General features: G+C 54.8%; 1 protein-coding gene across 1 annotated transcript; it reads right to left on the bottom strand.

The window, feature by feature from the left end:
* Positions 1-5973: 5973 nt before the first annotated feature.
* Positions 5974-22671, bottom strand: PTK7 (protein tyrosine kinase 7 (inactive)). The gene is made up of 20 exons (XM_019470549.1): positions 22649-22671; positions 19523-19899; positions 18867-18969; positions 18221-18411; positions 17355-17502; positions 16208-16338; positions 15669-15935; positions 15310-15443; positions 14755-14890; positions 14507-14626; positions 14186-14335; positions 13758-13908; positions 13271-13398; positions 12764-12967; positions 8640-8795; positions 8224-8456; positions 7550-7630; positions 7318-7469; positions 7062-7240; positions 5974-6839 (listed from the first exon to the last, which is right to left on the bottom strand). Exons 1-20 carry the CDS (start codon positions 22669-22671, stop codon positions 6679-6681), a joined length of 3225 nt encoding a protein of 1074 aa, XP_019326094.1. The 3' UTR covers positions 5974-6678.
* Between the last annotated feature and the right edge of the window lie 1958 nt (positions 22672-24629).

Consider the following 24629-nt stretch of genomic DNA (forward strand, 5'->3'; position numbering starts at 1 on the left):
CGTCCTGCGGCAGGGCGGAGGAGACTGGGCTGAGGCACCCGCTCTTCCAGCCCTCGCTCCCCCGTTCCTGCTGCCAGCTCCAGGCGCTCGTGTCCTCGTCGGGGATACACCACGTGGCTGAGACTCCCTGCCTGCCCCTGTCTCGCCGTCCTCAAGACGCGGTCAGGAGGAGCTCCGCAGCATCACCACCACCCTGCCTGCCTCTTAGTGATGCCACCAGCTGTTGCTCCGGGCAACCCTTCCACCCTCACTGTTCCAACGCCCTGCAGGAGACAACGTGCTGCCCACTTGTCTCCGGTGGCTGCAGGGTCTGCAGGGTCGGGAGGAGGGGCTGCAGAGGCACTGAGAGGGTCTGGGGGTCACATGGGTGCTCAAGAGTGTGCAGGGCACAGGACTGGGCAGATAAGAGCAAAACACACATTGCTCAGGCACAAGTTGACCGCTGGTCAGAAGAAAAAGGGTCTCAATTTAACAGGATGGGCACAGCTACCTTTGAGTCCACAGGAGGAGAGAACGGGGTCCCGTACCACAGCCATCCGTGGGTAGGACAGTCTGCCTGTACGCCTGTCCCCCGGGGAGATGGGTGGCCTGGCCCCAGCACACAGACAGGGGCCCATGTCCACCCTGACAGTGCAGCTCAGAGGGTTCCTAGCAGGTGGCACAGGCCATGCCCTCTGCTCAGGTATGAGGCAGGACCTCCACAGGAGAGCGACAGCCCACGCAGGCAGAACAACTGGGTGCAAGGCAGGCTGCATGTTGGTCAGCAAGGGTGCAGGAGGGACCACACAGCCCCAGAGCTCGAAGCATTCAGGACAGACAGAGCCACATCCTTGGCTAAGAAAAGGGCTCTCCCACACCCTGTCCTACAAACAGGAACAGCAACTCAGGGCAAGACCTCACCTCTGCCAGCACCAGCCCTGCCACAGACTCATTTTGCCTCCTGGGCACCCCACTGAGGGTTCTACAGCTTGCACAAGCCCTTTCCATATCTGCCTCATCACTCAGAGGACATGCATGCTTGCCACCAGCCTTCACAGCTGTCTCCCACTTTCTAGGGCCAACCTCCTACAGAGCAAGGGAGTAACTGCAAAACAAAACACCCCCCTCGCCGCCGCCGCCACCTCCCCCTCCTCCCCGCCAGCCATGCTCCTCCAGTGAGCACACATGCCATTTATAGCTCCCAGCAGGGCTGCTGGGACTCACATGCCTCCCATCACATGCCCTGGCCACCCTCCCTTCGAGCTGAACGCAAACTACACCTGGCACAGGTGAGATGGAGGCCTCGCCATGTCATGCCAGGCTGAGGAAGGGTCAGCGAGACCCTCTGCATGGCTGGAGGCACCAGTTAGGCTGAGAGCAACTGGCACGTAGATCTGACAGCCAGAACCAGGCCAGTCTGCCTGCTCAGCACAAGTGTGCAACCACTGCAGGTACCAGGATTGGGGTTCCTCTTGCCCATGGGGCTGCTACACGCTCCCTCCTTCCCCCTCCCCCTGGGCCTTTTGATGGCAGGGCCATGCAGAGGCCTTTCGCTCTCCAGGCTGCAGGAGAGTCTGCACAGGCAAGAGGTGACAGCTGGCTCATCCTTTCCCTCCCTAGCCTCATCTTGGGGATGCTTTCTGAGACGCTTGTCCCACCTGTGCTCTGAATGGACCAGAGCATCAGCCTGCCTCTGAGCTTCCTGGGATGCTAATCTCTCACCAAGGCAGTCAGACGCACACTGTAGAGCCAAGCCCTGTCCCCAGGCTACCATCACCCACAGGACACAAGTTTCCAGTCACACTAGACCTCCCTAACCAAACCAGCACCCAGTGGCAGCTTAAACCAGGTTTTTGGCCACTTGACAGTCCCATTTATCTTCAGGGCTGTTCTCATTTACAACCCCCCCAGTCATAAAATTCAATTTCTAACCCTCTTCTGCTTTCCCACAGCTGTGGGCACAACACTTGGCACCATGCCATAAAAGCCTCTTACCCGATTACCCCCAAGGATCCCTCCAGACAAGTTGCTGCCTGTGCCAACTCCACTGTAGCATGGGCCCTGCTGCCAGCTGCCCCCAGCATCGCCCCAGCCCTCCATATCCCCTTTGCATCCCTCCTCTAGGCCATTGCAACAAGCCCTTTCTCATCCTTTTCCAGCTCTTCATCCATATTTCAACCAGGGAACTATTAAACACCCTCTGCACTCAACACTGGGGTTGTGACAGTTTCCCTCCTGTTACTGATCTTCTTACCATTGATAACTTCAGCTGCTTTTTTGACTGCTGCTGAGTACAGGTAGATGCTCCTTTTTTAACAGCCAGATCTCTTCTATGAGCAGTAACAACCAGATTGGAGGTACTGCTGCACATGTAAAATTAGGTCAGGGCCTTTCTTAATGTGCTTTTTTTGGTCAGTAGAGGGGTGCTTCTGCCCTTCATACATGATATCGGGGAACAGCGTAAGTGGGGCTGCTCCATGAGGGGTTACTAGCCAGTATCTAAGGGTGACTCCATGTCCTCACTAACAGGTATAGTCCCATGGTGCCTGAGCAGAGCAGACACAGGTGTTGGTAACAGGGTCCATCCACAGAGCAAGCAATGAACCAAGTCCAGCATCCACCTGGTCAGGAGGTAGGGCCAAAATCACGACTGGATAATAAGGCTACAATATATGCCTAGAAGACAGGGTTAGAGGCAAGGCCAAACCAGCAACAAGATTGCTCAAAACAAAACTGAAGGCCCAGGCTTCAGCTTAAATGCAGCTCAAGAGACTGGGAGGTCCAGGTGAGGCTGCTTAGGACAATGAAGGCTTATTAGTTCCCCCACAGGTGCCTGACAGCTGCATAAGAGCCACGGGGCGGCAGATGAAATCAGAGCAAACCAAAAAGCGCTTCTTCAAGCTGCATAGCGGATCTGTGCACTCATTGCCCCGGGGTGCTCAAAGTATACATAGTTGTAAAGGGAACTTGGATAACTTTCTGGCAAGAAAAAACATCAAGGACTGCTGGAAATGCCTGGTTTAGAGGTTCTTATGCTTTAGGGAGTTGTTAGCTGGGACAGTGCATACCTGCTTGCTATCCTCTTACACTGTTCAGTAAATGTTCAATTTTGGCCACAGCTGGCGGCCCCTAGGTGGACCTTTGCTCTGATTGTGCCATGCTGTTCATTCTGGCCCTGGATACCACAGGTTGTCTTCCTTTCCCAAGTTTTTTTTTTTTTTTAAGATGTTCCTTCAATTTGGGCTGAGGCAATTGGATCACACCTCTGTCAACTGCCCAAGTCCTCTCATTCTCCTGCAGGGGCTCTGATTTCCTGCTCTCCTCCACTGCATTTTAGCTAGGACCGTATTTGCTCAGCTCGCTGTTTCCAGTTAGTTTGGCCAACATCTGTCCCGTCCCCAAGGATACAGAACTTTTTCATGACATCACTCCCAAAAATACACAATCCCAACCCCCGTCTTTCTGCACCCTTTGGGTCTGGAGTTTGTCCTAGCTTTGGTGCCTTTCCATTTGAGTGCTTCCCTGTAGTCACCAGGTCTTGACTGCATGGTAAACAGGCACTCAAGTCCCCAGGATGTGTTGGGATAAAGCTGAGCACCCCATCCTGACACTGCTCACAGAACCAGCCCACTGCAGCCATGTCATTCCCTCCCAGTACACAGAGGTACCTGCATGCATGAAGCTAGCAGAGCAAGGATGTCACGCCAGAAGTCCTTGGCATCTCTATTCTCTAGCCGTGGCATCACAGAGATGCTGCTTGGCTAGGCCACCACAAGTGATGATGCCTGGCTCCACCTCCAGCCCACCCAGGAGCATTTTGAGCAAGCACAGCAGTAGTCCTGCTACTCTGCCTGTCATGACCAACATGGGGCAGCAAGGTGGGAGGACAAGGGATCATTCATTGTGTCCAATATGCAGGTGGGTCACTTGCTGGCCTGTCTGTTGGCTGATGCTGTACAACTGCCCTTACCTGCCCCTCACCTCCCAGACAGCCTCAAAGGAAGAGCACCAATGACCAGGATGGAGTAGGTAACCCCTGCTGAGAGATGAGATGAGATGAGATACCGCAGCATAGGAACGCTAGTCCAGCTAGAAGGATCAAGTGACAGGCTCTGACATGGTCTATCCACAAGTGCCCAAGGAAGCAGTTGTAGAACCAGCTGGGAGTATTTCTAGGGCAAGATGTGCTCTAGAAGTAAAGAATACCACAGGGATGCACAGGCAAGACAAGACACATTCATTAGTTACTTGGCTGCAGGAATCAGCCCACAGTGCACAGCTGTCCTGCCCGAGACGTAGGGCAGCAGGCAGAAAAGTCCACAAGAATGGGATAGATGGGAGAGATGGAACAAAAGGACATCAAACAACAGCAAATGCAAGTGAGAGGTCACTTGCAAGTTGGAGAGCATGCATGCAGCAGTGCTTCAGCACTTGCACACTTCAAAAGGGTTGTGTACACACTGGGAAGGACTGGGAAGAGTGACGAGAGACATGGAGCTGCAAGGGGGAGAGAAGGCACATCCTGAGACCTCTGCCCATAACAGTGCCTCCCAGTGTGCACAATGCCACCAGCCCCAGGCTATGGCCAGGCCATCTGGAGAAGGGTCATGGAGACAGCAAGGGTTCAGGGTGGCGATAACCTGCTGCCAAGCCCACTATGTGAAGGAGCACCAGGTCTAGGGAGGAGAGAGGGGCTCAACAGCCAGCCACAGCCACATCTTAGCTCACCAAGAGGCCTTGGCTTGGGAAGACTCCACAGCTCCTAGCTGCAAGACACATCACAAGCGTTGGGAAACAGACAAACACTTGATAACTCTGCTCTATAGCCAGCAAACCTGCTTGCACCCAGACAGGCCCAGCTGATGCCGTTCACAAGCCCTGGACCAAATCTGAGCTCAGAGCCACCTAGCACATTCCAGGAAATGAGCCCTCTTCACCCTCCAGCATCTCCATAGCCTCTCTGGGTAGCAGAGGTGGGAAGGGGATCCTGGACATTTCTGGTCCATCCCTGCTTAAAGCAGACCCAACTAGATTGGGTTGTTCAGGGCTTATCTGGTCCAGGGTTGAGTATCTCCAATGACGGAGATCCCACAGCTTCTCTGGGACTGTCTCAGACCTTTACCACCCTTGGGGGGGGAAGCATTTTTCCTAATATCCAATATGAATTTCCCTTGTGCAGCTTGTGCCAATCGCCTCAAGTCCAGCCCCAGTAGGCCTCCTGGAAGAGCTCAGATCTTTCTCTATAACCCCCTAACCCAGAGCTGTGCAGCAAGTGAAACTGCTAGTCTGCAGCTTGGCCAAACCCAGGGTCCCACTCTGGCTCCAAGAGAAAAGGCCTACCTCGCGCTGGCTTGGCTCATGTTCATGCTGTGGGGACTGGGGCTTCTTGTGTATCATCTGCCCACCCCTCCTTCCCCAAGAAGAGACTGCCAGTACCCTGTCATTGCTCAGGGCCATTGGCACGGCGGAGAGGGCTGCAGTCCACATGTGACAGCAAGAGTCCCCCCAGTATCCCCAATCCAGGCCTGGCCCTGCTAGCTCCTCAGTCCTGTAAGAAGCAGCTGAAACCTCCCATGAGAAAACACAACCAGTGCTAACTGCAAAGCTGCCTCAGGCCACAGAGATGGGTGCACAAACCCAAATACAAAGGAGAAAAGTTGCTACAAAAGCTTGGCTACCTGAACTGAGGGGGGGAGCCTGTCAACATGTCCATAAGCACTTGCGGGCAGGGAGTCTGAGAAGGACATTTTCTCTTGAGACACATCCCTCTTGGAGAGCAACCCATGACTGCCCAGAGAGGCAATAAGCACTGAGGCAAAGGGCTCCCTCAGGCTGGGAACAGCATCTCAGATCCAGCTGGGAAGGGGGCAAAAGGGTTAAAACACAGGAGACAGATGCCTGAGGAATCGGCCCCCAACCCTTCCCAGGAACCATGTGGAGGAAAACAGTCAAACAGCCATCTGACAGCAGTGTCTTACAAAGACCAAAAAAAACAAAAAAAAAAAGCCTTCTTTATTGAGAGCAGCACATAAAAACCCAACAAAACCCAACCCTTCTTGGCTGCGGTACCCTCCGCTCAAGCAAACAAACTAACCCACTCTAGGCTGCATTCCAGTAACAGAAATACTATGGTAGGGACGAGTCAGCACTCTGGAAGAGGAAGAGGGAGAGGGGGGCGCTGCCCAGAGTCCTTGTACAAAAAAAGGCACAGGGTAGTTGGGAAAGGTAGTGAGCTCCTTCATATGCCAGGCACTTTGTGTTCCTGCTGGCTGGCCTGTACCTGTGGGGCGTGGGGGAGGCAGGCATGCCTAGCACAGAGGGATGGAGAGAGAGAGGCCGGGCCAGGCCGGCAGATATGCACATGGCGAGCGGGGACGGAGAGCCTGGTGCTGGAGCCCAGCTCTCGCCGGGTGAGGGGGAGCTGCACTCCATCCACACCAGCAGCCCAAGGGCACCGGGCTGGGCAGGCAGAGAGCAAGAGGCAGCAAGGACTGTCTTTTAGGAACCGTGGAGGAGACGGGTGGGGGGACTGGGGTACACTGGCTTGTGCTTTGAGTCCAGCAGCTGCTGGTGCCGAGCTGCTCGCTGGCGCATTGGGGTTGGGCTCAGCAAGGGGCCGCAGGAGTGCCAGGGGCTCCCCAGGCACCTACAGACCCCTGTCCACCCCGCTGCGTCCTTCCCCAGCAAGGGCCGGGATGCTCAGGCTTTGCTGTCAGCTGGGCTGTCCCCGAGGACGGTGGCGAGCTCACTGAAGGAGGGTCGATCCTTGGGGCTGGGGGCCCAGCAGCGCTGCATCAGCTTGGCAAGGCGGGAAGGGCAGCCCTCGGGGTGCGGGAGCTTCGTTTTTCCTGACTGCAGACCTGGCATGAAAGCAAAGTCCAAAGGGCCGTTGGGAAGAGGTGTGATTCCTCTCCACGGGGTGCAAGGAGGGCAGCATCTCTCCACAAGGGCTGCAACAGCCTCCCCAGCCATACCGGCACCGTATCAAGAGAGGGGACATCACACACCCCAGCTGGCCCCCTCTACCACAAGAAAAGGAAGTAGGCTACAATGCCAGGGACAGCACAAGGTACTCCACATACCTGCTAGGACCTCATCGTCTGCCAGTGGGGTGTAGGGCATCTCCCCATACATGAAGACCTCCCACATGAGCACCCCAAAGGACCACACATCTGACTTAGTGGAGAACTCGTCCTCCAGCACAGCTTCAGGTGGCATCCAGCGCAGCGGGATCCAGGCCTGGCGGAAGTGGTAGTACTCGCTGCAGGCAGGACAGGCAGGCAATGAGACTGGTGCCATCCCATCCCCTCCCATTCCCCTGCCAGGTTCCCAGCTGACCTGTTGTACACGTCCTTGCTGAGGCTCAGGGATGAGACCTTGACCTGCCGCTGGGCACTGACCAGGCAGTTCCTGGCTGCCAAGTCCCGGTGCACGAACCTGCTGTTGGAGAGATGCTCCATGCCCAGGGCCACCTGTGTGCAGAGAGACACCTGACCCCAGAGAGATGTCAGCACTGGCTGCCCTTCTCAGGGTCCCCAGCCCCACAGCACTTCCAAAGCTGCACTATCACCTTATGTTTGGTAGTGAGGGGCTGCGGCTTCAGAGACTCATCTTTGCTCTTCGAGATCCTCAGGAACTGCTTCAGGTCCCCCTGGGAGACAGACAGCAACTCAGAGGCAGCACCTCTCCACGCTGCCAGCTGCATCAGTCCCTGCAGTGCCCAGATGTGGCAGGCCCACTGGGAGCCCCACGGATCCACATCTCCTGGGCCATAGTCCCCCTGCCTGTCCTCCTGGTCCCTGCCCTGTAGGGCAAGCCAGTATCTCACTTCTGGGCCTCAACTGTCTAAGATGAGGGCAAGCAGGCCTGATGTTTCCGGGAGTTTTTTCATGCCCCATATTGATTTCTCTCCCATGAACTCCAGGCTCCCCATAGTAGCCCTTAGCATTCACAGCCATTCTGCAGCATGGCATCCCACAGCTTAATTTATTCAGCTGAGTCCTGGACATAAACCAGAAATCAGGAGGATGTGGAAGAGGACGAAGTCACCTCCAGGTCTTGCAGGAGACCCCCATTCCCCTTGAGACTCCTCCACACATTGGGAACAGTGGTAAGCTCAGCCTGGTCTCCCTACACCTTGCTTGCCCTGTGCTGCCAGCCTGGACCATGTCACACTTCCAGGCCCCATGCCCATTGTCCACCCCTCCTCCTCTTCATTGCAGGCACTGCTGGCAGGGCCCTTACCAAGTCCACATACTCCAGGACCATGTAGTGTGGCTCTGCCTCGCGACATAGCCCCAGCAGCCGCACCACGTTGGAGTGGTTCAGCTTGCCAAACATCTCTGCCTCTCGCCGGAAGTCCAGCTGCAGCTGCTCATCCCTCGTCTGCAGGCTCTTCACCAGGACCAGTGCTTCACCCTCGCCATCCTCTGCACCTTTTGCCTTGGCCAGGAACACTTCACCGAACTCCCCCCTGCCTGGAAGTGTAGAGCAGCACGTGGGAAGACAGCATACATTAGGACAACATATGTATTTGACAGCCCAGTGGCTGCAGGGCCCTCTGTACCCCAGCACATCCAGTTTTCTGGCTAGGACATGCTGGGGTTTCAGCCACAGGTTTCCTGCTGGAGCGGGGTCAGGGCCAGGGTGGCCCAGCATACCCAAAGTTGTGATTGTCTGCAGGTTTGAACGCGGAAAGTGCATCTTGTCAGCAGCACTGTGCCGCTTGCTGGCCCCAGAGCTGCTGCCCAGGTTGGTCAAGGCCACTTCTTCCTGGATCTCTGCTGTCATCTGCCCATTCTGCAGCAAAGCACCACCTGCAAGGGAAGCAGAAATGGCTTCACCATCCTGCCAGGCTGTGCAGAGAATGTCACGCTGGGGATCAGCCCCTTCTGAGGCTGACACTCCAAGCACCCACAACTGACTCCAAGCACCCCAGCTTGATGTCTAGCTCCAGGGAACAGAGTGGCCTCCACAGTTGTTCCCTCTGGGCTCACGTCCGGCCCCATCTCTGGCAGCCCTGCAGCCACCCTTGAAATCAGATGCTGAGCAATGGCTTTGGTACTAGAGCCAACCAGCCCCATCTGGCCTTGTCCATCCCATGCCACTCAGTCATCCCAAAGGAGTGGCTACATCCAAACTACCATTGACAAAACTCCGCAGAACAGCAGCAGGAGATTGGATGTGTGAGGCAGAGATAAAGCAGAGAGGACCCTGCTCACTATAACCACAGTCTCTTGATGCCCAAGAGACTCTCAAGTCTATCTGGCATCGGCTGCTGCAGCCTGACGCCCCTGCTCCTGCTCACTTCCCAGCAATGCTCATGTCCTTGGTAATCTTGAACCTGTCAGACCAAATCAGCCTGGAGTTTCCTTTACTGCCTGGATTAAAGCAGTGCTAGGAAGCACTGCCCTCACAATCAACCCCAGCAAGTTTTCTGCTCAGGAACTCCACTAGAAATTTCCCTGGCACAAACAGAAGTCAGTGAACAGGACAAAACATTATTACCTTAAGAAAGTAGAGAACCCTGCATTTTACAGGCAGCTTGTAGGGGAAAGACTGTATAGATAGCTCTATAGACAGCAAACCTTGATTTTGAATACATTTACTGCTTGGATCAGACTGGGCACTAGGAAGTGGTACTTTCCATAAGCTGAAGGCAGGAGTTTGAATGTAAAGCAGGGCATGGCACTGAGCTAAGGCGGCTGACACATGTGCAGCATCACCCTGCATTACTGTGCACACTCCATTTCAGCTAGTCCAGGAGCAAGCATTAAGGAAACACCTGGCCATGCAAAAGGATTTAATCACAAAATTAAGACTTGACCCAACATGAGGTAACTCCAGCAGGAATCCTGCTGCCCATAATTTCCATCAAGGGGTATTGTACAACAGCATGCGTACACGCATGCTTACAATGCATGCGTACAAGAGAGGTACCAGCCCACCAGCACATCCTGAGCAGGTCTGGCCATGACGACAGGGACCGTGGCTTTGTCACAGGTAGGCCTGGAGCTGTGAAGACTGAGATATGTTGACTTAAGAGCCATCACTACTGACAGCTGTCCTTGCTATTTGCAGAAGACCATAGCGAAAAAACACCATCTACCCTATAAATCAAAGCTTGATGCTACTTACACCCTCCTTGTTTTTATGCTAATTATTAGCAGGACTGTTTGACCCTGTGCTGTCTGCACTCATGACTGACAGTGTCTCAAGACTACAAGCTTCAAGCGAAGAGGATAATACAAGATGACCGCTGCAACTGTGCCAAGAAAATACCGAAGCTGCAGAGTGAGTACGCTGCCACTGAGAGACAGCAGCAGCAGGCAGCAACAACAGACACTTTTGAGAACAGACATCCCCATGTTTCACAGAGCTTTGACAAGACAGTAAATAACACAGGGACCGCAAAAATGAATGGGAAGGTTAATTTATGTATCCAACAGTCCAGAGGGGAACAAAGTGTAGAGGAGCTGCCTGCTTTGCCCACCTGCCCGTAACACCTGAGCATCCAGCTCATGTGCTGCCCCGGAGAAATTAGCACACACCAACACAGAAATCAAATGCTTCCCTCGGTCCCCACAGCCATTAACCTCCCCAAATGCTATGTCTGTGTTCACCCAAAAAAAGCAGCACAGTCAGACAGAGGGACACTGAGAAGCAAGCATCCTTGTTACAGAGGATGTGGCACACCAAGGACGTGACCTTGGAAGATGACTGACTTGTTAGGAGTGCATTGATCCATAGGAAATCCATAGGAAAGATCCACTGCAAATCCACAGGAAGGTCAAATCTGTCTGGATCCTGAGGGCATTGGAAAAGTCAGCTGGTGGCCAGCCAGGGAGTACTTGTAGGTGCTGAGATACTTCATGTCACCCAGCTAAAGAGGGACCACGTCAAAAGGAGAAAAAGAGCCAAATCTTTGAAGACCATGGTGAAGGGGGCGACTCCACTGGAGCTGACAGCAAACACAAACCACTTCTCCACAGAGGCTATGGAAGTACCAAAAAGGAGTGTAGTCATCTGGGCAGCTGGGTCTGCTTGTAGCAGTGAGGATGCATCTCTCTGACAGCTAAACTGGTTCCAAATGAAGGGGATAAGAAGAGGCAAACTCTGGCAGAATAAAAAGAAAAATATAATAAAGATAGGCCAAAATAAAAATCTGAGACCACCTCAAGAAAGATTAAAACAAATCCTTTCCCAGGAAGAGGTTGCTGGCCAGATCCTGTTGGCACAGGTGAGCTGCCTGCGACTTGTCCACAGGAAGAGCTCACAGCGGTGACAGCAGCAGAGGACAAAGCTGCAGAGATGCTCCTGCATCCCTGCTCCTAGGAGGTTCCCCACAGCCAGACTTCTCTTCTGGAGGTTTGGCTCTGTTCAAAGTACCAATACAAGAGGAAAAACAGGAGACAAACCCAGCGGTGATGTCTTGCCAGGACCTCACAGCAACCCCCACACTATCAGGACATGGCTATAAGCTGGAGAACCGGGTGGGAGGGAAGCACGATGTCTGTGTTTACAGTGGTGTGTGGGGAGATCCACGGAATTATAAGGGCAGCAAACTCAACTGCACCCCATCACTTACAAGTCCTTGCTGGTATCAGTGATGCAAGGACAATCATGATGTCAGGAGAAAGAGCTGAAACAGCTTTTGGAAATTAAAATGATGCCCCAGAGATCTCTTGGGTTCACTGAAGGAGTCATGTAGCTTATGCACAGTGGGGACCTAGTTTAGTCTATTTGCAGGGATTTTGCAGGGTCTCATGGAAACAGCTGTTAAAAAGCAGATCAGCTGCCACAGGACAGGAGAGAACATCCTCCAATGGACACACAGAAGGTAGGAACCAGTGTAGTACAACATGCTGCCAACATGGAAGGGGCGCTGCTGGCAGCTGTTTGCCAAAGCCGCCAACTTAGCTAGCAGGGAAGGTACAGGCCAGCTGTGGCCAGCTGCAGAGTGACACTGAGCACTGGGAGGCGCAGCCAGAGATACAACATGAGGCCTGGGGAAAGCAACCCTGAGCTGCCTGCTCTCTCTCCAGAGCAAGCTCTCTGGACAGGGAACTGAAGACAGTGGCACAGCTGGGAACAGGACACAGCACAGCCGTGTCACTCTGCAAAGCTGGGTGCACCAAGTCCTGTCTGGGGCTCCCCATCTCAGAAAGGCAACAGTGCAACCAGAAGAGGCACTCGCAGGAACAGTAAGACATACAGAAGAGCTGTGTGTTCCAGTGCAGAGCTGATAGGTGACAAGCTTGAAAAGCAAAGAGATGGTTTTTAGATAACCTGTTACGCTCCAGAAGTCCTTGTTGGAGGATGCTGTAGATGCTCAAAGTTTATATGGGTTTCAGAGATAACAGGGTGAGTTCACAGCAGAGTTCAGGCCTGTTCAGTGAAAAGTCTTCCCTCCAGCACCAGGAGCTGCTGAACTGTGATTTGAACAGGCTGGCAGAGTACCACTATTTCATTACATTGCAATAGGGATACCCCCCTCCCCTTGGCAAAGGGTGTATGTGATGCCACGTACGGGTGCTGGAAAGCAGGAGCGATACATAACTCAGCAGAGATGGCCACGACATGGGGCTGGGATACAGGTTTCACACTAACTTGCCTGTTTCTCACGTGGCAGCAGGTCTCTGCCACCAGCCGTAGCCAAAAGCAAGAGACTCCAAGGGTAAGGAGGAGCCCCCTGTTCCCTGGGAGCTCCCTGCCCCTCAGCCCCTCCAGCCCAGGGGTAAGGGGCCAGCAGTGAAGCCCCCACCCCCAGGGGTGCCAGCCTCACCATTCAAACACTCCATTTCGGGCTCCTCGCCCTCTGGGTGCTTCTTCAGCCTCTTGGCTTTTCTCCGCTTCTTACAGTAGAACATCAGCCCCAGCACGATAATAATGTAGGCAACAGCTGCCCCCACCGAAAGCCCAATGGTCTGGATCATCTTGTAGGGTGTGTGGCTGCCAGGTCCCTCATCCTCTTCCGCTGACGGCTTGTCTGTGGGGCAGAGAGCACCGAACCCATGAGGGTGCGGAGGGATTTCCAAAATCCTGCTCAGGAATGTGCTGGAGGAATGAGAAAAGCCCCCCTGCTGCTGTGGCCACCTCCTCATCCAGCCACAAAATGCTGGACACAGCCCACAGCACACTGCGTGTGTGCATCCCCGACAGGGATGCTGCTGCGACTCCCTAGCAGGCATGACCTGACATGCAGGCCCCCCCACCAGTGGGGCCAGAAGCAGGGCCTAGAGTTGCTGGGGATACCAGGAGGCCAGGTCCCGACACTGGGCACCTCCCTTACCTACGACGTATAGGAAGGCCTCGCGGTGCTTGATGTTGCAGCTGTTGCCGGCGATACAGGTGTATTTTCCAGAGTCCTCGGTGGTGACGTCGTAAATCACCAGGGAGCCATTGGGCATGATCTGAATCCTGCCAACCACACAGAGCCCTTTGCAAGCACCAGAGGGCAGAGGCAGGCTTGGGGCACCTGCAGCCCCATCTCCCCAGGATGCCTCAGCCTCAGCCCAATGTCCCCAGTGCAATGATCTTGAATCTCAGGCTGTGCAACGCTCAAGAACAAATGGTTGCAGCTCAACTGCAGCTTGGCAGGCTGTGGCAGAAAGGGTAACCCTGGGGCCAGGAGAGTCCAGGCCCCGGGACACGAAGACAACTGACTGTGTGCCCCCCAAGCTGGGAACCCGAGACCACACCATCGGCACCTGCATGCTGGGTAGGCATGGGGAGCGCCATGCTGCGCCACATTTCAGTTTGGAATGGAGGCTGCGTACCTGGGCAGGAGCTTGCCAGGGTCCAAAATCTTGTCCTTCCCTTTCCACTGGATGTGCGGCACAGGGTCCCCCTCTGCCTGGCACTGGAACATGGCTGTGTGCCCCTGGTACACTGTTGTGGGCTCTGGCTCTAGCTTGAAGGTGACGTAAACTGAAGGCAGAGAGGCCAACATGAACGCTGTCAGCTCCTGGGAATGGTGCTGAGCTCCCACAAGGGAGCAGGGCCAGCACTGGCACAGTGGCACATGCCCTCTCAGGCTGTATGCAAAGCACTGACAAACCAGACACTCAAGTGCCACGGGGCAGAGCTCGGGGTCAGGCCAGACATTCCTCTCTCTGCAGGGGCATGTCATTTGGGTGCCACCCAGGCAAACCCACTGCAAGATCAGCACAGCAGGAAACCCACCTGCCTGCCATAGAGCCCTCACCTGCTACCACGAGCTGCACGGTGGCACGGATCTCGCCCTGCGGGCTGTTGGAGGCAATGCACGTGTAGTTCCCCGAGTCGCTCCTGCTCACCTTGTGGAAGGACAAGATGCCGGCATTGTGGCTGACATGGGATGGCAGGCTGCTCCCATCTGCAGGATGCAAGAAGAGGGATGCAGCAGTCATGCATGAAGCACTGTGCCACATGGCGGCTTCCCAGGCAGCCGCAGCACCGCCGCTTCGCCCATGTTGGAGGTGGGCCAATGCAAAGTTCATGGGGCCTCAGGTCAGAAACAGACATATTGCATCCAAGTCCCCCTTACCTGTTTTAGTCCACTGGATGGTGGGTTTTTCCCGGCCAGTGGCTGAGCAGGACACTGTAACCTCCTTATCAAACTCCATGCACTGCAGCGGCTGGGGTGGCGGGGTGAACTTCAGCTTCTCTGCAAGAGACAGATGTGCCGTTAGGCCCCCCCAGCCACAGGAGGCACCGGAGCTGCGGGTATCATGGCTGCACCCTGCCAGGCAAGAGCTCCCACAAGGGGAGGATGTAGAGTGCTTGTCAGCATACCTAGCACGTGCACCCGTGCGTATCCCTCGATGCTGCCTGCTGGTGTGCTGCTCACACACTTGTACATGGTCCCATCATATACCTCCACGTTGTTGATGCGCAGTGTCCCATTCTCAGAGATCTCAAACCGTGAGTCCTGCCCAGAGGGAGGGAGGGAGCAGGGCAGAAATGACACTGTCACCAGCCCTGGGCTCAGACCTTGCTTGTAGCACTCCTGACGCTCCACACACCCACACCATGCCTCAGATAGACACAGCCCTGCTGAGACCCACACGGAGAACTGAAACAAGCTGCAGTGACATCTCTCTGAGGGACATCTCTCTTGTCACTGCCCCAAAAGCACAGGGCTGGCTGCGAGCCAAGTGGCTAGAGACAGCCAGTTGTGCACCTGTACACCAGTAGGATGGAGATGGTGCCAGGAACATGGCCAGAGTGGGGGTCACAGGGATGCTGGGCTTAGGAGCAAGGTGAGAAACAGCAGCAGCAGAGGAAGGAATTGAGCAGGTGCCCGGCAGAAGTGCCCATGAGCAGCAGGGGCTTGCCCCATCACCTCACCTCAGAGATGGAGACGCCGTTGCGGTACCAGGTGACAGTGGGTTTCAGGGAGGCCTTGCTGAGGCAGTGCAGGTATCCTGGTTTGCTCTCCTCCAGCTGGCTGTCCTTGGGCATCTCCACCCACTTGGGTACCGCTGGGCATAGAGGCAAGGGGTTACGCAGGGCCGCTCATCACCCCTTGGCCAGCACCAGCGCAGACCAGACAGGCAGTGTGCAGCCAGCCATGGGGCCCTGCAGCCCAACCATGAGAGATGTGCCTCTCTGTATCAGTGAGGTGATGCGCCATCCCGCCCTAGCTCACCCCAACCGCCTATCCAGCCCCTTTCTCTGCTCCCAGCCCTTCTTGGAAAGCTGCCTACTAGCCACAGTGATGCTCAGCTCCTGTTTCTTCTCTCCAGCCTTGTTGGCAGCATGGCACGTGTAGGTCCCCGCGTCTGTCTCGGTAATACTGGTGAAAACAAGCTGTTCTGCCTCTTGGTACACCCTGCCAGCAGTGGGAACTCGCTCCTGGTTCCTCTCCCACCAGACTTGGGGTGTGGGTATGCCTCGCGGGGCAGTGCAGGCCACGCGGTGCCCCTGGTTCGCCGTCAACACCTTCGGGGAGAAGGGTGCCATTTCTTCGATCTCTGAGAGGAGCAATAGACAGCAGGGCTCAAACAGGGCAGGAACGCGTAGCCAACCCACCAGCACCATCACCCCCATGGGAGGCACCAGCCAAGGGAGAGAGCGCACAAGCTATGTTTGCTCCCCTCATCCAGGCAGCAAGGATGAGCCGTTTCACAGATAAACCAAGCAGTTCTCCATGTACTGACCCATCACTATACTATCACATACCTCCAGAGTGACACTGCAACTCTGGGACCCACTGCCCACCCTGCCACCAGCCCCAGGACCTCACCTGCTAGCCGCAGAGTCGCCTTCAGCACAAGAGCTTTCCCCCTCTGCCCACGGCCAACGCACTTATAGACGCCGGTGCTGCGAGCCCTCACTTGGGTGATCAGCAGGGAGCCGTTAGCGAACACGGTGGTCCTGGGCACGTGGGGAGAGGCAGGGTTCAGTAGGCATCTCTGCAGGACACGGGCCAGAGCCACAGCCCCATGATGTCCTACATGAGCCCATGGAACCAAGAGGGAGACTTTGTGCTGAGTCAAAGCTTCCCAGTGCGGGGAGAGCAGCATACATAAACAAGGAGATGGTGGGACACATGCTTCATGGAGTAAATGAGCTAATAGAAGTCTCTCTCGGAGAAGAGCTGGCTCCCACCAAAAGATGTATCACCAAACTGGGCCAGCTCTGAAAGCTGGCACAGCCAGGAAAGGGGGTAGGGGGCACAAGGTGGCGCCCAGGAGCTGCCAGGCCACTGGCCATCTGGCATCCAGATAGCACCACTTGCCTTGCACAGTCTGGCTGAGGGACATCCCAGGCTCCAGGATCACCGTCCACGGGCAGCCTGGGCTGGCAGATGTCCCCAGCTCTGGGCATTGCCCCATGTGTAGGTGTCTGGGGCTCAGAAACATTTCTGGCTCTGGGGATCACCATGTACTGGTATCTGGAGGTGCAAGACAGCCATGAGCCCAGTGATTGCTGTGCAGATGTTGGGGGCTGGGAGGTGTCCCTCAGTCTGGGGATCACCACCTGTGGGCATCTGGTACTGGGACACGTCCCTGACTCTGGGAATTGTCTTAAGTGGGTGCCTGGGGCTTGAGTTGTCCCTGGCTCCACAAAATCACCACACGCAGACATCTGGGGCTGGGAGACATCCCCAACTCTGGGGATCATCATGCGTGGGCATCTAGGACTGACAGCCCCACAGACTCATTTGAGGACAAACTGCTTGCTGAGTCCTGTGCAGATAAAGGCCATGCACAAGTACCAAGGCCTTGCTAAAACCAAGCCAGCCAAGCTGAGAAACCAATCCCAGTGGCCAGCCTGATGTTGAATGCTTGCCCTCAGGCAGGGCCAGGGTTTGGCCTCTCTCTGTTGCTTCTGGAACACGGTGCCCCCTCTCCTCCCAGCCCTGCCCACATCACCAGGGTCCCTATTACTTGGATCTGTTGGTGATGGGGCTGTCTTCAAAGAGCCACTCCTGAGTGGGAGGGGGCACGGCTGCAAACTGGCAGTCAAACATGGCCTCTTCGTTCTTGGTCACGATGAGGTCCTGTGGGACGATCACCGCTTGAGGAAAGCTCTCGTCTGCAACAGCAAAGACCACAGGAGGGTGAGAAGAGCAGAGCAGCCTGTCGTGTCCCATCACCAGTGCTCTGGGGGAACCTCAAAAAAGAGCTGGGCGCACCTTGCGAGCACACTGCGGGCCTGAAGGAGGCAGACATGCCAGCACAGCTGTAATTATGCAGCCAGAGCCCAGGACTGCATGCAGTAGCTGCTCTGGGGAAAGCCCCTTCTGCTTCCAGCAAGGCCCTGAGTACCCTGGGCTCCTAGCAAACAGATCAAACCTGTCACTGGACTGCAAATTCCCTTGTCCAATTCCAAGTACCTCTCTAAGGTCAACATCTCCTGCCCTCCCTGGGCCTTGCCTCCAAAGGCCACCCGGGCGTCTCACCCACGCGGCACCATGGTGGCACTGGTATTAGCAAAACCAGCAGCACCTACAGCCTCCAGGGTCCAAACCTTGTTGAAGGAGGGAGGACCCTGGTGCTCCAGAACCAGAGATGACAGCATAGAACTGCTCCAGAAAGATGCAGAGGCAAATTAACACCTGTAGACAGGGTAGGATTCAAACCTGGCCAGGTGTGTCAGGCCTGTCTCTGGCCAGAGGCTTCGCACAGAGAAAGTCACACCAGCCTGACACTTCCCCTGCAGCCTGGCTCCCACCCTGCAGCAGAGGGGAGGCTGTTAGCAGAGCAGTAAAACAGCCGAGCCCCCAGCCCTGAGCAGCCAGGACACAACTCACCAATGATATTCAGCGTGAAGTTGTTCTGGCTGCAGATGAAGCCAACAGCACTGCGGGCACAGCAGTAGTAGAGACCGTTGTCGTCGGGGCTGGCACTCTGCAGGGTCAGCGTTCGCTCCTTGTTGCTGACAGAATAGGTGCTGCGGCCATCGGGGAGGGGGGTACCATCCCGAAACCACTGCCATGTGGGGCTGCAAGACAGGGACGAGAGGGTGACCGGGTGCAGGGCACCCACAGGGCTCCCCAGAGAGCACGTGTAAAGAGGAGACAGCCCAGAGATGGCCCATTTCCCTGGCTCTCCATCCCCACTGCTGGCCCCGACACAGACATGAAGCCATGAGACATGCAGCCAAGTGGACGGGACATGACTGGAAAGCAACGGAGAGTGACCGCAGCACACCAAGCAGCTCAGTGACTGGACTGTGACAGCCCGTCCTTACTGTGCTCCTCGCTACGCGGCTCTGAGGAAGCCATTTGCCTTCTCCCCCGGTGCTCAGTCACAGGCTCAATCCTGCCTTTCGCCTTCCCTAGACTCTACTGAATCCTCACAGGAGAGAGGAAAGAGAGACAGAGAGAGGGGAAGAGCACGCAGCGAAGGTGCAGGGGGACCCCTGGCAGAGTCCACTCCTTGGAAGGCAACCCTTACCGCGGGTGGCCGTCGATGTGACACCGCAGCACCACTGTGGAGGAGGGCTGGATCTCAGCTACGCTGGCTGGCTGCTTCAGCACCACGCTTCCTGTCTCAATCCCTGTGGGATCAAAGAATATCAACACAGCTAGCTCTCCAAACCTACAGAGCCCAGGTGGATGCTGATTCAGTAATAACCAGAGCAGGCAGCATGGGCACAAGCATGCTTAGACACATAAGCCCTCAAGCCAGCATGGAGTAAAGGGACACCCACCCTGCAAATGTCCCACTTTGCCCTGTGTAGCTGTTCTCTGAGGGATAAGAGGGGCTCTGAAAGGATCTGCAGGGCTCAGGACACACTTGGTGCAGTAACATCCCCATTTCATATATACAAATGGGGAAGGAGGCAGGAGAAAGCATCTCTGACAGCCTTGGGGACATCAGAAGATACAAGCGGCTTAGAGGGCATGAAGGACATGGTAGCTGGAGAGGAATCCTACTTGCACAGTTCATGACGTCTGATCCCTTTCTGACCACCACCCCCACATGCTTTAGCAGGCAGCCTGACAAAGCTGTTTCCAGTCTCAGGCCCTCTCAAGAGAGTGCTTTGCCCTGTCCACGGTAGGCAGCACCAGGCTGCGGCATGTGCCTGGCTGCCATCGCCTCACACTCACACTTGATATTGAAAGATGCATTGGCTGTACGGGCCTCCTCCCCAGTGAGCAAGTTCCTTGCTACACACTGGAAGTCCCCGGCATCCCGGTGCCGATCGACAGCAGCAAACTGGAGGTTGCTGCCTTCCTTGAAGCGCTGCTCTGTGTCCTGAACGGGGAGCCCATTCTGCAGCCATTCAAACTCCACATCCGCTGGCTTCTCCACCTCGCAGCGGAGGATGGCGCTGCGGCCGTGCAGGGCGTCCTGGGAGTACGGCTCCTTGGTGAAAAGGATCATTGCCCGCGTCCCCACAGCTACAAGACAGAAAAAGGAGGGCACGTTTAGAGCATGGGGATGGGGAGAAGGGAATAGGTTAGCATGCGCTGCTCTCAAGGGTCTCCAGACAGCCGAAACCGCTGTGTTAGGAGAAACGTACCCCAAAGCACATCTGCCAAAAACAATCCCCGATGGAGATGTTTAGACAGATCTGTACTCAGATTCCAGCACAACCGCTTTAAGGCTGTCTCTCCAGCAATCACTGGGACAAGGCTGCCTGAGCTTGCCACAAGCCAAGAAGAGCCCTATGCTCCCTGGGGCCAGGGGTGTTAGGAGGGAGCTCCTGCGACCCTCTGCTGAGTGCTGCACTTCCAGCGTGAACAGAGAGGTGTCTCGCAGTGTATGAGCCAGGAAGTCAGTCACCAAAGCGCTGGAGAGCAAGCAGCTTCCTGGGCAGTTCAGATGTTTCTTTGAGCTCCTCTTGTCCTGTTTTCTGGGATGCGTCCTAAGTGCCAGCCATGCATCAAGATTGCCCCAGATCAGAAACACCCATAGACTGTTTCTAGGCTTTCCTCAAAGCTTCTCTCCTTGGGATCATGTCTCCGTCTCACCTCCACATCCTCAGAAATTACCCAGAAAAAAACTGGTCTGGAACAAGGATTGCCCATGGGAATAAACACAGCAGCTGCTGGAGCACAGCACAAGAGGATGCAGCAGTGACACCCCAAGCTTGTGCTGGGGACTCAGCCCACTTGCAAGTAGGAGCAGAGACAAGAAATTGCAATGGTTTACCCCAGGGTCTGATAGCGGCCGTGGGGTGGCTCTGGAGTGCTGGAAGCATCTCTCTGCAGTGGTGGAAAAGCCGAAGAATCCTCCTCCACACACTAATCCCCATCCAAGAGCTCAGGGTTCCAGGGACAGAGCTGCCAGTGCTTCCCTAGGCATTGTCTGACATGGCTGCCGAGGGACAGTGCTAGCGTATTCCAAAATCTGACTGCTGCCTGGCCGCAGTCAGCCATGCAGGCGCTCTGCTCCAGTTACCAGCTGGCCACAGAAAGGAAAGCTGACAAAGGGCAATTCAGCACACGCCGATTGCTGTTGAACTCTGTTCCCAGCACCATGCTCTGCAGGAAAAGGGGCCAAGCCAGGCAGATTTCGAGTATCTTAGAAGCAATCTCTCATGAAGGCAAACAAGAAAGTGGTCAAAACGGTGCGTTCCCACCACTGCAAGGAAAATGGCTTCAGAAAGTGGTTGCCTGGATGAGTTACATGAACAGGATCCAAGCTCAGATAAAGAGCAGTTCCTCTTTGGAGGCTTGGCCACATCCTCCTGCCTGGTGTTTGTATAAAAGCCTGCTAAAGGGGCACAATTTGACAGGACAGCTCAGTCACCCAGCGCTAAGGGTAAGCGATCCTATTCTGAAGGAGATGTTCTGAAGGGGGCATCTAGATCATCACATTCCAGAAAGCCTCAAGAGCTCTTTCCATGCTGGAAAGCCTTTGGAGCCTGCCGCATAGTGCGAGCACCAAGCAAACACTCTCCCACCGGCAGCCGCTCATGGGCACCCCAGCGCCAGCCACACATTTCCAGCACAGCTATCCTGAGCTCTCCCGCTCACAGTGACAGTGAGGCGTAGACACAGGTGCTCATCCAGCACTGCTGCTCCCCAGGATGAGGCTCCAGGCTCCCAGCTCCAAGCACATGTCAGCCAGGAGCAGGGCCTGCATCTGCTAACACCCTTTCCCCATAGTCCAGACAGAGAGAGTAACAAAGTCCTCCCATTGCGAAAACCACAGAAGCCTCTTCCCAAAGACACTTGGGCAGAGGAGACAGTAGTCCAGAGCCCAGAGGTCTTTCCTGCCTGCAGCCTTTGCAAGATGGGACTGTGGGTTCAATTCTAATTTTCAGCCACCCCAAAGAAGTCACCGGGAAGGGGGCAGCAAGGAATTGGGAGGTCACAGGAACAGCAGCGCACAACGACATACCACAGAGTCTAGGACATGGACCTTGTTGCAGCCTGGCTTTCTACCTTCAGCACTCAGTTGTGCCACTGACCTTGGTGTGCAGGCAACATCACCAGGGGACTGTCCCCAGACAGGTTAAGTCCCACAGCTCCTGGGTGGACATCACTTGTCAACTGCACTCTCAGCATTTAAGGCCACCAGGAGCAGCCACAGACTGACCCCTGTGGCCTGAATGACAGAGCTGCAGACAGTGCCCTTAGTCTTATCTCCTGGGTCTCGTATTGAGCTAAGCCCCATCAGCATAGTGTGCTCCAAGGGTTAGCATGTCCAGTGAAGTTTCCTTTGTCAGCTACCGTGCACCTCCCCAAAAGGTAGGAACTATCCATCAGTCTTGCGACAGTTGTCTCGTGAACACCACAAGATGAACACATGCCCCAAGGCAACACAATGTGTGGGAACATGTATTCTTACATAGGTACACACATCTAGTTTCCTGCACGTCAGATCCGTCTCACCAAGAACACTCAGCAGGGTAGCAACCACCTGACCCCACGCAAACACAGCTATGCGCTCAATAGCACAACAGCTCCAGAGTATCAGAAGCTGAGCTCCTGCCAAAACAGGCTGCCGGGACAGACAGACAGGAGCAAAGGGGAACAGGACAGTTAAATCCACTCAGGTTTGAACCTACAGGAGCTAGGTCTGTCCTTTTCCACAGATATGCTTCAGGGCACCAAGGCACATGTCCATCAAACCATACCTGTATGGTACAAAACACGTGCAAAGCAGCAGTGCGCGTTAGGAGAGCTCATGAAGGAGATGGATCAGTTCTCTTGGGGTCTCAGCATCCCAAAACCTTTCACAGTCTACTAGTCATGCTAGTGCTGGAGTTAGTGATGAGGTACCTCTCTCTGAAGATGTAGGCCATTAGGGTATTAAGATATTTTAGATTAGGCGTGCTTCTAGCATTAAATTGTCCGCATTAGCTGTATAACACTAAACAGCAGCAGAACTGCTTTCACCCCATCACTGCCAGCACAACTGCATTTCACTCAGCGCTGGTCAGCTGAGAGCTTCAGCAGCCTCATCACATGCATCCTGCTGCCTCAGCATCCCCCATGTCCAGGCAGGAGGACATGGCTCTGTGGACAGGGGACATGATGAAGGCTTGGCACAAGCTCCACATGGGAAGCAGGGATTTTACAAGGTGTCAGGAAACACTGCGATCCAGCTCCCCGGTGAAACAGGAGAAACTATTTATGTCCTTATCTTCCATCATGGGAAACGGACACAACCATTTCAGCTCAAGCGAGATCCCTGTGATGAACGTCTCATGAGCACAAATGCCAAAGCAAACTGGGATAAATAAGTGTTAAAGTGCAGTAAGAGCCATAAACTTGTGTTTTGTTTTGACAATAGTATCCAAGGTGCCATGGATGGACTGGCTGCACATGCTGGAAACCACTGTCTCAACCATATATCAGATTTGGGCTGCAAGGAAAGACTGGTAGCAGCTAGATGTGGTCTAGACATTTTGGGGTGGAAGACATCAGATGTCTTCAGCTTTTCACAGTACTCTAAATCCAGAGCATCAGGACCCAGTGTTCGGAGATGGGAAGTGCTTGCACTTGCCCATAAAAGTTGTACAGCCCTGGTCCAGGAAATGGCTGCAGTCGGCAGGGTTCACGCATCCCCTCCATCCCCTCCACCTCATCTGGGCTTTTGGGACAGAGGCTTAAGAAAGCTGTCTGAGCAAAGGGCTATCTGTGTGGGATGCCATTATGCCAGAGTTTGGGTAAAACCTGTATAAAGCCAACAGAGATCACCACCTGTACTGAATGAAGAAGAAAATGCCTCTGCTTGTTCCACTCACCCAGCTAGAGGACCTCCCAGCACCACTGTGTGGCAGAGCCACAGTCATGCATGGCTTAGCCATTGGAGGCTGCCAGAACTGCCTGAGCTGGCAGATGAGAGAGCTCTTGCAGCACCTGGTGGAGAGCAAAGGCGACCACCGCTCAGTCCGACTGGACACCTTCACAACAGCATGTTTCTGCTGTGGTTTCATGAGCTAATCTGGGCTGGGCCGCATTGCTAGGAGCTGCTGAAAGAAGCAGAATGACTCCTTCTCTTCCCTTAGCGAGAGCCACCCCAAAGAATACCCAGCAACACCAAGTTTGTTGGAAGTCAGCTTAGCAAGCCCAAGACAGTGCAGAGCTCTCCCCTAGTAACACAGCTGGGCAAGCCACAGTCCCACAAAGCCAACACCAAGCAGCAATCCCAAATGTGTGTGCTGGCAAACACCGGCTCTCTGCATATGTATGTGACACAAGCCACCCCTGGCTGGGAGAAAAAGAAACCCTCAACACATGTTTCTGGCCTAAAACCATTTCAACTGTGGCTACAGAAAGCTTTTCAGGAAAGCTTCAGCCAGACTAGATAAACACATTTGAAATGCAGCACACTTGAAAACACCCAGTGGTGTTTTACCCAAAGGACATTTAATTGAAATGCAAAATCCTCCTGTTGAGGTAATAGATGAAGGTTAAGTGAATTGTGTAGGGAAGTCGCACTAGTACCTACAGGTCCCCAGGGTATCATTCCCACACACCACAGAGCAAATCATCTGCAGGGAGGGAACAGGCACCAGCAGGACGCGCAAGGACGGAGAGAAGAGAAGGCTCAGATCACATCCCTGCTCTGACAGCATACTTAAGGCAAAGATCTGAATGCAGGAACACAGCATCCTTCATGCAGAGGTATCCCCCTGCTCAAAATGAATTTCATTTATTTAAGGAGGCAAATAGCAGCTTCCCAGGAAAAACTCTCACGCTAACACCTGCATTGCCAGCCTGAATTTCTACCAAGTGTATCTCAGTTCACTTTTGG

The sequence above is a fragment of the Aptenodytes forsteri genome, unplaced genomic scaffold (assembly GCF_000699145.1).
Source record: "Aptenodytes forsteri isolate BGI_AS27 unplaced genomic scaffold, ASM69914v1 Scaffold1071, whole genome shotgun sequence".
Classification (NCBI taxonomy): Eukaryota; Metazoa; Chordata; class Aves; order Sphenisciformes; family Spheniscidae; genus Aptenodytes; species Aptenodytes forsteri.

Bases quoted from the DNA above. Each gene is read 5' to 3' on its own strand.
- PTK7 (XM_019470549.1), bottom strand. From the start codon at position 22,671: ATGGCCTACATCTTCAGAGAGAG. The intron at 16,339-17,354 runs GTAATAGGGACC...CCACGTGCCCAG, and splicing joins CCCATCACCAACAGATCCAA to GACCACCGTGTTCGCTAACG. The intron at 15,936-16,207 runs GTGAGGTCCTGG...TGCTCCTCTCAG, and splicing joins GGCGACTCTGCGGCTAGCAG to AGATCGAAGAAATGGCACCC.